Source organism: Spea bombifrons, chromosome 5, assembly GCF_027358695.1.
Source record: "Spea bombifrons isolate aSpeBom1 chromosome 5, aSpeBom1.2.pri, whole genome shotgun sequence".
Lineage (NCBI taxonomy): Eukaryota > Metazoa > Chordata > Amphibia > Anura > Pelobatidae > Spea > Spea bombifrons.
This window is the reverse complement of record NC_071091.1, coordinates 62427032-62441421: the sequence shown is the minus strand read 5'-3', so window position 1 is coordinate 62441421 and position 14390 is coordinate 62427032. Positions and strand designations below refer to the sequence as shown.

Genomic DNA, 14390 nt, shown 5'->3' with positions numbered 1-14390 from the left:
AAATGTTATGTTTCTATTATCTTTAGTTATGTAAAGAGGTATGTTTCATTTCAACTTGAAAGTGGGTTAAAAACCCTGTTGTACTTTAATTTCATCTGGTACAACTAAGAACCCCTAGTCCTATTTAATAAGGGATAATGTAGAACTTGCGTGCAGTAATAGAAAGCAGCAAAGACAACCTAAATGTTTCTTAATAGTTTCAGGTTGTTTCTCACAAGACACATCTCAAAAGTATCACTGCTTAACATGAATGGATAATGAAATACAGTACAACATTATGATTGAGTTACACTTTCCATACTGTCTCTCAAGGAGAACAACATCCAACAGAGCAATGCTGAGGCGGAAGCAGAACAATAACATCGATATTTCATAATCAGGACACATCCTCTGTAACACCATCTTCTGGTGGAGTCAGCCATGTCAGAAATAAAGCATGTGAGCACAGTCATAAACCGCAGCTACATTTCTCTTAAGAGCAGCTCACATTCTCTTCTCCCTGTACCCTCTTGAGGATCAGCTGCATAGATGAATATCTGAATCAGGAGTGCATACTGCAGCAGAGTCAAAAGACTCTTTAGGCCTAATGCAAAATGATGTCCTGGCTTGCTTCCTGATATAATGGAAATGCTCATTCATTTCTGGTGCATTGTGGTGAGTATATGTTGATGTCCATCTGGGCAGCAGGAAGAGCAACTACTGTAATTAACAAGAATTGCGCTGTCAATTTAACTTGAACTGGTTAAAAAGAACATAATTGTTCAAGGTTCTCCATAGGCTATACTCTGTAAGAGGTATGGTATAAAATGGTATAGTCCTATTGCGAGTTGGTTTTTCACTGATGTTTTTGCATGAGGAGTTGCAGTTTAGAATTAACATGTTAAATGTACAAATCCTCAATGCACTATACCAACTGTCCATGATGTTGTATTTATCTTGGGTGCTGCCCTAGTCTGTGCCACCAGCCATCTGCCCTGCTTGACGCCGGGTTATGACATCATATCCCGGTGCTCTGTGTCTTAAAGGCACATAGCGCTTTTTTATGCATGCTATGGAGACTGCGCCTGCTCAGCAGAGTCATCCATAGTGAATATGGGCTCGTTGGGATATTTCTCTTGTAATAGACCCATTGAGCAACAGAATACTAGAAAGGTCTGATTGCCCAAAAGACTAATCTGTCTCCATTTTGCAGCAGAGGAGCAGAAGCCCCTGGGCTGGCCACCCAAAGCTTTGGCCAGAATATGTTGCTTACTATTGTGCATTCATTTTATATATGTATCTAATGTATCAAATTAAGAAACGATATGAGAGCAAATCTATAATGTTCTAATATTGTTGCTGTGTCCCGGGCAGAAGCATCTCAGCAACACCCAGTCACAAAGCCAATGCATGTGATTACAGGATCCCAAACCTTTTTGCAGACAATAGTAATCAGTGTGTCAACTGAAATGGCACAGTCTACAGAGATGCATTTTGAAAAGAATAACAAAGAATGAGCAGGTTTATAAAATACCAATTTCAAGTAATGCTTAATGGTTAATATCTAAAACAAGAGATTGGAAAACTGAATTTAAATCAGTGCCAGTCCATTGTGTGTAAGGCACTTTTTGCTTGATGGGAGTCCATATTCTAGCAAAAGGTAGCACTGTTCCCAACATCACTACTAATCTGTAGTCATAGGAACATGAGTGGGTTTTCTTTGCTTATCTGTAACAGCTGTGTAGACATTAAACAAATAATACTGAACTGTATCAAACATGGACTCTGTAAGCAGAGCGTGACTAAATAAACAGGCAAACCTATTTTCTAACCAGAGGATGCTGTTATTCCATAATTTAATTGGACATATGGATTTTTTTTTCTGTGTCCAATTGTTTGTGATTGCATTAAAAGAACATTTTTTTTCGGTGTTTATTGAATTTATAAATGTAATTTTTTACATCTTAAAAGTTTTGATTCTCTGAAGGGCTTCATCTTAAAGCTAGCAAAAGGCCACCAAAAAGGTCTCTATAATTTCCGACACACACATCTCTGACCTAACTGATTATGTGTTATGAGCATAGTCTCTAGTTATTAAGTAAAGCAGACATAGTAACTGGTACACAGGACTGTACATGCTTTTTTGTGCTGCCTGTGGTCATGGAAGAGGGTAATTTTCATTTTATTTTTTATCATTTTTTATTTTTTTGAAGCAGCATCCTTCTTATTATTTTGTTTTTTTTTTACCCTTTCCATACTCACCAACATTTCCTTTCTGGATCCCTGGCCTAAAGGGCATTGAGCGCTAGGCTACCCAGTACAGATACTGGGTAGCCTAAAGTTCAATGCCCTGAGTAGTTTTAGGGCCAATCCAGCATATCATTTCACACCACAGGTTTTGCCCACCCTAAGTGTCAAAGAGGTGAGCAGGACAGGGTTCGTGCCTCTCCAAAGCATTTTTAAGATATTTGACCCCTCTCACCTCAATGAACAGGTTGTGGGGGACATAGATTCCCTCCAAGGGTTTTGTTAATTCATTGTAACCTACCATCCCACTGAAGATATGATGGGAACGAGGGGGGTCTGTGAGGAGGCTTTCCTGGAGCATATACCCCCAACTAAATTACAATGTACGGGTTAATAAATCTGCAAATTGCTTGCTTTTTCAACTTGCATGAATTTGACTGTCCTGCAGTTGAGAGTATGTGAGATGTGTGAGTTGGCATTAGTGAATCTGCAAGTTGCATTTTTGTCTACTGCTACAAAGTCTTTCGCTAATTCACATAATGTCACATAACTACTTAAGTGGCAAGTAATGTCAGGTTTACACAAGAAATGTTTTTATCTTCGCCAAACAGCTCCATTTCAATTAGGTATTCTCCCTGGGAAAAAATAAATAAAAATATGTTTGAACATATCTCTACTTTATAAGGCATATCTTACCACAAAGCTGGATTTTATATGAACTGAACTGTTGCACCTCAATAATATATTCTCTAGCACAGGGGTTAGCCTAAAATTAGTGCAAAGATTCAGTATAAAAGTAATACGTGATATAATTCCTAGGCATCTGCCTATAGTCTCTAGAAAACACATTCCCTTGGACTATACATGCTAAAACTTAGCTTGTGATTGGTTTACTTAGTTGCGTTTCACCAAATCATAATTGTACATTTCAGCTGTCTGACTTCACTATTATCAGATCCTGGTTGGAGTGGAACCCTCTAGTCGCAGGGACTGACCACATCCAATTCACCACAAGAATCCTGTTCTGTGTCAGGTAAGAGACTTCTTATCTTTCTGTACTCTAGCTAGGGTTCCCACACCTGTAGATGATCAGAGTATCAGCTCTAGCTGCCTATCGCCAGCAGTTATATATATAAAAAAATGGATTCTAGCTGTTGCAGAATTAGCGAGATAACATAGATGTCCTTCTATATTCATTTTGTGTTGTGAGTAAAACATTTTAATTATTTTATAATCTGTCATACATTCTACTACTGTTTTGTGGCTTGGTTTGATTTCAGAGGATGTAGTGGGAGGAAAATTGGCTAAATCCCCACTCCCTGCCCAAGGCAACAACATAATATTTGTATATTTTTCTAGTTTTCTAGTGATATAGTATAAGCTAGATTTATAAAGTCAATTGACCGTAAAGTATAGTAGGTATTTTACTTTTTTAGCCGATTTTGCCACTGATACGTGTTTGATAGCCTGAATAATAGCACTAATAGCCTGAAAATATACACTTTTTATTATTTTTTATTGAATACAGGTCAAATTAATTTGAAATTAGATTTTTTTAAAATTCTTCTAATAATTATATTTTTAAGGAATACAATAGAAACACATTATATCTTAGCAATGTTTACTAATAAACAATGTGCCACATGGTCAGACTGCATATAATCAAAGAGATATATATGTACTTACCTTTGGTAAGCTTTTCAATGGAATGGAAAATGGATGATCAATGTAAACAAATTCTAAGAGAAAGAAGGCAGGTATGTACTTTAATACATGAAAGAAAAGGACAGAGCTATACTTTCTGTAAGATTCAAACACAAGAACCTCCACTATTCCAGATTTAAATAACAGCGGAAGGTAAGTGAACCAACAGAGTAGATGTTCAAATGTGGGAAAGGGATGTTTGAACTTGTGACATTGTAATTTCCTGAACTCATTGGTCCAGCCACCAATGGCTGACTCTTTTAGCACAAGGCTGCTAGCAGGGAGGGGGTTTGATTCGAGCCAATAGCAATAAATATGTAAGATGTCACTGAAGCTACGTCACAGCACTGAAACAGCAACTTGTTTGTGTACAAAAACATGTTGTTTAGTGAGACATTGAGACTTTGTCAGTCTAGATTGATCAAGCTGCCCTTCACTACCTGAAAATTCCCCATGGCTTCTCAGCAATTACATACATTACTGAATTACATAAATCATGCTACTGAAATATTCCACTGGTCTTTATTCTGTTTATCACATGCTGTTTTCAATGTATACAAAGACAGCTGGGACTATCACAGTCACTGGAATAAATATACTCACTTACAGATCTTTTAAGCATAGCCATAGGCAGTAAATAATATTGTGGTGGTCACTGTTTTTGTACGCAATTATGTATGAATGTTCATATTTGTATATATATACATACATGTATAATTAGTGATTTCCATTAATGTATTCCATAGCGTTGGTTTGTAGTTTTGTAAGTATGTGATAGTCATTTAGTGTGCATCATTTACCCGAAAATTAACTCGGAAAATAATAATGAGCTTCCTTCATAAGAGAAAATGTCTTTCTTCTCATTATACTTGAGTAAATCCTCTGTGTTTTAATTGAATTGGCTTTTTTAGATAATCCAACACATTTAATTACTTCTTCACTCTTCTTTTTACATAGATATTTTAATTAACACGCTCACACTTTAGCACTATATAAAGCTTCTGACATTGCTTTAATATCTAATTTTACTATACTAGGAATGTTCACAAGTAAGGTTTAGTATAGTAAGGTAGAGAAAACAAAATTTCATGCAGAGCCTATGTGCAAAAGGCACACAGTCATTATGATTAAGAAAATAGCACAGATGCCCCCAAGGGGAATTTCTTAAGCTTTAAACCCCCTACCCCACTTGGAATGGGGTGGAGTAAAGGCGAAGCAGGGCTTTAGGTCTGTGCCTCTTTTAAGGGTTTTTAGACATTTTTCACCCTCCCATCCCATACCGACACCCATTTTTGCCAACTCACAAGCACTCGCAAACCAGGAGGGTAAAAAAACCTGACATCCTTAAATTCTATAGCTTGATAACAATCATTCTGTGGGACACATAACAATGCAACCATTTATGCTTTATCCCACATCATGATTATTTCCTGTTTGATCACAATGAAACTTCATAAGCTGCCTTGATTCCTTGATGCCTGAGCTATTATTCAAACTGGGGTATTGCTGTTTCGTTCCACTATATCTCTATAATAAGATAGACTTGGGTAACTAAGTAATTGAATAACGCAGTATGTCATTGCATTGCTTTCAAACCAAAGAGCTCATTATGGGTTTAATGGCCTTTTAAAGCTAAATTATCTGCAAAAGGCCCAGTTAAGGAGAGTCACAGAAGCAATTGCTTACATATGTCCTTATAAGCAAAATTTTACATATAATTGGTTTTACCTAAGCAACTAAGCAACTAGATGAGTAGGAATAATTTTGCACTGTTCAATATAACTTATTGATAACCAGTGTCACGCCAAGAGCCAATTTTACTGGCACTAGCCCTTTAGGCTTAAAGGCTGTTTTAGGTACCCTTGGATAGTGATTTTCCTTTCATTCTAAAAGAAAGGCAATTTTTAATAAGTTTTGCAGTGAGACTTTAGGTAAGGTTGGATTATATTTTATATACCTGTGGCAATGGGTTTGATTGAAACACCTGAATTCAATAATTAAGAGGGTTGTCCCAAAACTTTTGTCCATATAGTGTATGTATATAAATCCTGTAAATGACTCTTAACCCCTTCAGGACCGGGATTTTTAAGCTAGGGTGTCGCTAAAGGACCGGAGCCGTTTTTGTGTTTTTGCCATGTCTTTCTTCAACTGTAATTTTTCTCTTATCAAGTGGTGCACCCACACAAATCATATATTGTTTTTTTCAGCACAAGTAGGGCTTTCATTTGAAACCATATTAAGCTGGGTAGTACATTGTTTTATTTGAAATAAACTGGAAAAAGTGGGGAAAAAATGAAAAAAACGCATTTTTTAACAGTTTTGTATACATACAAATTGTACACACATTGAACCAATGGGAAAAAATTATCCCAAATATATTCATTAAGTTGTCCTGATTTGGAAACCACCCAACATGGCCAGGATTTTTATCTATTTTGACCAGTATAGGGGAAAATATTGCAAGGCATGCATTACGTTTTTGAAATGTAATTTTTTTCAAATTTGGCATGGTAGTCTAATAACTGCAATAGTTGTCACAGATACTGATTATCCCCCCAAAATTATATGTTTATGAACAGTAGATAAGTCAAGGTGTACAACTAGGGTCATTTTGACACTTTTCAAACAGGGATTTTATCGCCAATTGCTGCCAAATTTTGAGGTATTTTTATATTTTTTTGTTTTTTTTGCATATGATGCAATGTTGCTTTAGATTTTATATTATATTTTGTATAGAATATGTGCAACTGCAGAAAAAAACACCAAATTGTGTTCACCAACATCCCCCGGTTCCAACAAGGCCTCACATGCATGGTTCATGCAATTTTTGAGGAAGCTATGAGGGCAAAACTGGAACATGTGCATTTTAGTTTTCAAATTTGGAATTTTCAGAAATTGGTTTCCTGGGCCCATATCCCATTTGGGAGATTTTGGAAGCCCCCCAATGTAAATTACCCCATAAAAGTATATATTTATGAACAGTAGACAAGTCAAGGTGTTCAACTAGGGTAGTTTTGACAGTTTTCAGCTAGCCATTTCTTCACTGATGTCTGCCAAACTTCACAGGGAAATTATTTTACTGCTTTTTTAACGCATACATTTCAATGTTGCACTGAATTTCTTGCACACCATAAGTGCAACAGTGGAAGAAAGCACCACATTTTGTTCACCAAGATCCCCTGATTCCAACAAGACCTCACATGCATGGTTCATGCATTATTTGAGGAAGCTATGAGGGCAAAACTGGAACATGTGCATTTACATTTTTTTTTATATTTTTTTTATCAGATTGCTTGTAAGTGACAGGTTTAGGCCGCTGACATCAATCAGGGAGACCGATCAATAATCAGCGACTTAAAATGTCACCGACAAGTGATCAGGTAATAATTATGATTATTTCATTTATTAATAATTTGTGTTTTTTCATAATTACCCTAGATGACCCCTCTCTCTTTGTAGAGCAGGGTCATCCGTGGGCTGCCATAATGATCCGATCACTCCTATTGGCCAGGAGCGATCTGATCAGCCCAGCATTTGACCTGGAAGCACCCTGGACTTTCAGGTCAGTGCTGTTATTTTTTTTTTATTATTATTTTATTAATTTTTTTTAATTAAATTTTTTTTTTAATTTTTTATTATTATTATTATTTTTTAATATTTTTTAACTCTTTCAATGCTGATGCTCCATTGAAGCACAGCATTGACTGGTATTTAGTCCCCACAAGCTTGTGGGGACTAATATTAACCCTTGCAATGCTGCGATGGGGGTCATACACAATCGCAGCATTGAAGGGGTTAATTGAGGAAGAGGGGGCTAGGGGTTAACTGAGGAAGGGTGAGGGTGGGAAGGCTGGTCTCCACACTCATGTGGAGACCAAAGAACCCTGTCTCCCTGTCCCTGAAGCTGCCTCTGGCAGCTGGGACACAATCTCCAACAGACTGGAGATTGTAGGGGAGGAGTCTCTTTGATCAATCCTACAGGACTGATCAGAGGACTTCTGGGGGCTCGTTTTAGCTGTTGCTGGTCTGCCTGGGTTTCCAGGCAGACCACCAGCAGCAGAGCCCCCTACAAAACGGGAATTAACCCCTTCAATGCCGCGATCGCGGCATTGAAGGGGTTAACGCGGCACTGACGCTCTCATGGAGCGATCAGGCAGCTGGGGGGTGTTGTGTCAGGTCCCCACACTTGTGTGAGGACCCATTCAACACCCCCCCCTTCCCTGAAGCTGCCTGTGGCAGCTGAAACCGCGATTGCAGATCTTTCTGCAATCGCTGTTTCTGCCTACAAAATCACTCCGTGGGAGTGATCGTAGGCTTGGGGGCGGGTTTAGAGAGGATGTGCTGTCTGCCCAGGACTCCTGGGCAGACAGTAGCAGCAGCGCCTCCACGATCACCGCGATCGTGGTGATGTGGGGGGCGTTTTTTGGAGGAGACGTACCTGGTACGTCCCGGTCTACCGGTGACCAGTAACCAGGAAGTACCAGGTACGTCCCGGTGCTGAAGGGGTTAATGCTAATGTCTTGTTTGCTCCCAAATATCAATAAAATGAAATAAGAAAGACTATGCCAAGATAGTAATTACCTCCTTTTTTTCTCCCACAGAATGAAAACCTTTGGTCATCTATTTCACAAATTGGTTGTCCGTAGTCCAGGATGTATATCCCATATCTGAAGAGTTTCATATTTACCCTGAGTGTATTAATATTATGCCCTAGATACAAATAACAAAATGCATGTCATATTTAAAGTATTTTATATTCAAACGTATTGATGCAATTTGTACTTTTTTTCATTTTAGAAATTGAAATCTACTTCTTTACAGGGCATCGAAAAAAAAAAAACATTAATTGTATGTGCCCTTCATGGTATTCATTGTCATACATGCCAGCTTGAGAAGACTGAAAGGCGTTGCATTTGGACATAGATGTGGTTTTTGAACTAAGGTTTCTCCCAGCCAGGTCCTTATTGTTTCTCCATACCTATTCAAGTGAGTTATTCAAATTTATACTCCATTTAAGATAACATTGTTTACATATGTAAAGGTTTGTGTTCCCCCCTCTACAAGCTTCAACATTAAGGCATTAAGGTATTGAATAATTTGTTAAGATATTGTATATGGTCTATATATCAATTGGTATTATTATTTACTTAACCGCTACTAATGTTTTTCTTATTATTTGTTTGTTTATGGATTTATGTGTAATAAAAACATTTATTTTTATCAAAATATTGAGTACTTGCATATTTGCTTTAACATATATTTAGCGCTGTCCATTTTTAATATTTATAATAATAATAAAAAAAAAACATGTGGCATTTGGGTACCGCCCTGCACTCACAAACTACAGCTGAATGACATACTACACTGCATATAGAATAATATATTATGGCTTGGCCTAGGGTGACATCCTGTTTTCAACAGGATGCCGGTGGCACCGGTTGCAGATCGCTCTTTAGAATGATCTGTCTTTTCAGTGTGTTGTTTCTCAATGGGGTAGTAGGAGACATTAGTTTAACGTTGTTAGTTGTTAACTGGCCATTTACACTATAGAGGTCTGTGTTTTACCAATGTGGCCTCCATAACACTCTTCTCTCAAGCTATGTGTGTTTCGCAAGAGGGTAGAATGTCATATTCTGGCACTTGGAACATATATTGTCCTTGAAAATAGAAACATAAAATTTGATGGAAGATTGGCCTTTTATTCAGGACTCAGACCTTAATCTGTCATTGGTCTCGTCTTAAATTCAGTTTAGCTTTATGCCCATAACTGGGAACTTCTGGGCTCTGGCTACCCAGAGCCTACCCTTGTGGGACATGGCCAGGACTGCCCACTGGCGTTCCCGCTGGCTTCGGTGGGCGTTCCTGCTGGTGTCACAGGAAACACAACCATTTAAAGGGGAAATGGGTGAAGAGTGGTCAAGACACCACTGACAGGACCCTTAGTATTCTGATTCTTTACACGGAGTTCTCCGGGTCAAACCCAGAAAAAATCACCCTAACCAGCAATAGTTTTTTTGCTGTGTACCTACATTGTTTTAGCAGATGCTGTATGTGTCAACTTTACCTTCAAGACATTTTATATTTGTGCATAGCCTACTTGATAATGTAGATTTAATAAGTATAAAGATAATTATAACTACTACTCATAATATTATTAACCCCTCTCCAAACACATCATTGGTTTAGATGGTGACTGACAGTGTGTGATGCATAGAGGTTATACTTACTTAAAATCAAGCCAAGTTGCATATTATATCTTTCATGAGAGTAAATGTCGCAAGGGCTGATACTGACGCCATAATCTTGAAATGGATCTAGATGAACATTAGAAGGATTAAAACAATTATGGAAATAAGTGTTTATAGTAATTATTTGTTTATACACCTTATAGCCACGCAATAAACCATAAGACAATAAGTCTAATAAATACAAAGACAAGCTTGTTTCAAAGCCTATAACAGTCTCTGGTGGAGGTAGCTGTCCTGGGTCCTCTCAATGCAGGCCCGGACTGGCCATAGGGCACACCACCGGGCACCAGCTGCAGCTCCAGGCCCCTACCTTAAAATAGGCCCAGTCAGGACCGGACTGACCGGGCCTATGCGGCAGTCCTTCACGCAGGGCAAAAGGGGCACCTGCCCCTTAAGCCCGCAGTATAAATACCAGTATGTCAACCCTAAAAAAATGTCAATATGAGCTGTGAAATATTAGTAAACATCTTAAAACCTCGAAATGTACCATGATTACCATGTCAAAGCATAAATCCATATTTACCAACTTTTGGAAGAACCACCCCAAGAAACGCCATAGTGTGCATGTGCTGTGTTCCTTTACATTTGGAACTTCATGTACTCTGATCATATAGTGACTTTCAATAATATATATGTTAACTTTTTAGAAAAGAACACGGTAGTAACAATAATAATAATGTTCCTCAGTGTTTACTTTTTCTAAAAGTTGCACACATATTGTCCAGTGTGAACAGTAAAAAGAAAATGAAAGCCACAGGGCACGTCCATCTCCATAATGAGGGTAGTAAACCTTCACCCTCAAATGTCATTGCAAATAAAGTTTTAAGTTTTCAATTACCTCAAACATAAGCTTGGGCAATGTGCTATTGGAAACAGAAATGAAGGGCTTTAAATCTTCTCATTTATGTTTTCTGCCACTAATATTAATGGGTAGCTAAAAATGGGATCTTGCCCAAGGAATACTTTTAAAATTATTATTGAAAATAGGAAATAGTGGATTAGTTACATGTACTTAAAAAGGGCTGCATGACCTTGCAAACACAGGCAGGAAAATAAATACCCTCAACAGGGAGAGGCAGTACCATTTTCTGGACACTCCTTTGATAGGTTGCCTGGGCCATGGCCAGAGGTGTGCTCATGGGTATGGCTTTTACTTGTGAAAATAGCTTGATGGACAGAAGAGGGGAGACATGAGAGAAAAGAGGAAAGAAAATAAAGAGAGAAGATAGAGTGGAGGAAGGAGAAAACTGAGCGGAAAGAAAGAAAGTGGGGATAAAGATGATAGGAGAGGTGTAAAAGATGAAAGAGAAGCTGGGAATAAGAAAGAAGACAGAAAGAGAAGAGAGACAACAGAGAAAAGAAAAAGGACCATTACTCCAAATAAAACTAAAATATAATAATTATATTAAAAGGGGTCTCTAGGACCTAGGACTTGAACTTGGGTTACCTAGTGTAACACGCCATTGGAAGATATTCCATAAAAAAATCGGCCGTTTCCAGCTACAATAGTCATTTATAACATTAACAACATCTACACTGTATTTCTGATCCATTGAATGTTACTTAATCGACAAAAGAAGTGACCCCAAACTTTTGAACGGTAGTGTACAGTGTATATATACAGTATATGTACTTACATACGTATGTGCAAAATATATACAAAAGCTTCCCAAACACTTTAATTATCACCCTGGTGAGCATTTCTGTTGAGGCCACACACAGATAGCAATAATTCAATTTCTTGCAAAGTGATGTGCTTCAATTTAAATGCTAAAGGAAAAATCAAATTTCCCGATTCTAGGAAACTGCAGTCTTATGTGACTTGAGTTGTTGGATCAGCAATATCTCTACAGAAAATGTGTACATAAGTCCCATTGATTCACTGACCTTTGTGTAAAATATATGCAGAATTAGTGCCTGAAAATTGAGATGTAATGGTAGATCAAAGCACAAAGGAAACAGACAGGATTTGTTAGTATTTAAGTAATAATAAAATATGAACAAACCAACACATTTTTGCAACACTATATCTGTGCAATCCTATGGTAGACAACATTTTCATAAATACACTTTTTTATGTTAATGCCTTTCTAAAGTTTCTCAGTGAAGGTCCTTAAGTATGCCCAACGGTGCATTCTGAAAAATTCTCCTTACACTGATGTCCTATCTAACCAATCTGAAAAGATGTCGAAAACCTCCACATCTAGGTATATTTATAGACGAACACTGGGTCATAACCACTAATTTTAATCATACTGCTTTATAACTGGCCTTTTTTTTTTATTTACTGGGTATCCATCTATTCATCCATGTATCTGCCCTCTCGGTATATGTATGTCTTTGTCACATTATATTAAAATAACTCTATGCAATATAGGTATTTGAGCTGTTGATCTGCAGGTTGTAGTTTTAATGAAAAAGGTTTTGCTCCTGCTGAGTAAGCAGGCAGTGCTCTGTCATTGCATGCCCTTGGTTAAAGCAGGTACTGCTTGTATTATAACTTATCTCAAGTGTGACATGAAGTTATTAAAACAACGGTCAGGAGTATGCCATGATCATTCTGAAACATGGAAGCCAATTTTTCAGTGAACTCACCACAACTCCTGTAATACAGTTCCAAGTGCTCCGACTTGCAGATTGAATGTGTCGGCCATTCTTTCATTTCTCCAGGACAAAGCAGACACAAACTGAACACAAAAGCAAGAACATTTCCCATGGTGTATAGTGTTCTACTTTCTCTCTCTTTTTTAAAGCTTAACAGTGTTTTGCTTTTTAAATTATGATTTGGATCATGCAACAGTAGGACTGTCTTTCTAATGATACCTTTTAATGCGGAACTAAGATTAGTGAAATCGTTTACAATAGAAAAAAAAAATGATATCCACTATGAGAAAAACAAAATTCACTTCCTGTTCCTGAAAGAGAGCTTGCTTTCACTTCCTGTGGTTTAGTTTTATGTTCTGGTTTTCCCCTTGTCTTCGACAAAAAGGAGTACCTGTTTTTCATTTCTATTTAGAAATAACACATTTCATATACTGTAACTTATGTGATGCAGAGGTTCCTATAGGTTCACAAGAACAGAAAATATCAACAAAAAAATAAAAGTGTATTTTTTAGTAAAAATCAATGAATTCCAAGCTTCTAATGTTACTAAAAAATATATAATAAAATCATATATACACACAGGCTCTATGTCTTTTTTGCAATGCGAAATACCTCCAAACAGTGGATTATGGGCCAGTTCAGGAGATCCTCTGATCTGAAGGTCTGCGCTCTTGTGGCTCCCATGTGGGCACCTTGAGATGATTTGAAGCAGAGCACTGTGAGGGGTCCCAAACTGGCGCCACACACTTGGAAACATATAATTGTCTAAAATGTGTGTGCTGTAGCATTAACTTTACCTTCACTGGAAATAAGGGGCCTATCCAAAATCCTGAAAAACAGCCCCAGTAGGTAGGTAGCATTCTCTTGGCTTCCGCCAAACCCAGATTTGTCCAGTGGCAGTCCGCTTTACACCACTCCAGCCGATACTTGAGCATAGTGACCTTTGGCTTGTGTGCAGCTCCTGAACCATAAAAATCTGTTTCATGAAGCTCCAGACGCACAGTGCTTGGGCTGATGTTGCTTCCAGAGGCAGTTTGGAATTCTACAGTGAGTGATGCTACAGAGGACAGATTAGTTTTGCAAGCTCTCACCTATTCTACTACCATCAAGTTTTTGTCTATGGAGATGGCACTTTTGGGCATATAGTTTATCAGTATGCCCTAGAGACAACTAAAATATCTTGGTAAAGCCCTGTCTTGTAGTAACACCTCTAACCACAGTCCAAAAGTAAAAGTGTCCAAACACTAATACGTGTGTATAGGCTACTGACCAGCTACCAAGCAGTTACGGACATGAAAGGTTGTGTACTTAAAAAGACACTTTAACCCATATCGTCAAACGCAACATATTTTTCAGTGTGACAGGCTGAAAGTAAGGATTTGATAGCTAACGAAGTGGTAAAAGCTGTTGTATTTAATGTGAACTGTGAAATCCCACTGAATAAAATGTAATTGCCTCTCAATTAGTTTGCTATTCCTTTGCAACCAACATTTAAACTAATGTTTTCCATTTCATCCTGTGAAGTTTTCCTGTATGAACACAGAATGCTGTTTTATTACAGAAGAAATTATTTGTTGAATGTAAATTTTCAAGTAGCTTCCCTAAAGT

The 14390-nt window shown here is 37.7% G+C and overlaps 1 protein-coding gene across 2 annotated transcripts; it reads right to left on the bottom strand.

Annotated features, from left to right (window-relative positions):
• Positions 1–825: 825 nt before the first annotated feature.
• Positions 826–13034, bottom strand: LY86 (lymphocyte antigen 86). 2 transcript variants are annotated; one of them, XM_053468221.1, is made up of 5 exons: positions 12774–13034; positions 10158–10244; positions 8512–8640; positions 3913–3965; positions 826–2861 (listed from the first exon to the last, which is right to left on the bottom strand). In XM_053468221.1, the coding sequence occupies exons 1-5, from the start codon at positions 12892–12894 to the stop codon at positions 2781–2783; spliced, it is 471 nt and encodes a 156-aa protein (XP_053324196.1). In that variant the 5' UTR covers positions 12895–13034; the 3' UTR covers positions 826–2780. The 2 variants fall into 2 exon arrangements, with proteins under 2 accessions (XP_053324196.1, XP_053324198.1); XM_053468223.1 differs by lacking the exon at positions 8512–8640.
• Positions 13035–14390: the final 1356 nt, after the last annotated feature.

Coding starts and splice junctions, on each gene's coding strand:
- LY86 (XM_053468221.1), bottom strand. CDS start 12,894: ATGGGAAATGTTCTTGCTTTTGTGTTCAGTTTGTGTCTGCTTTGTCCT. Junction 8,641..10,157: donor GCAACTTGGCTTGATTTTAA/GTAAGTATAACC, acceptor ATTTGTATCTAG/GGCATAATATTAATACACTC. Junction 3,966..8,511: donor CTGTGGGAGAAAAAAAGGAG/GTAATTACTATC, acceptor TCTTTCTCTTAG/AATTTGTTTACATTGATCAT.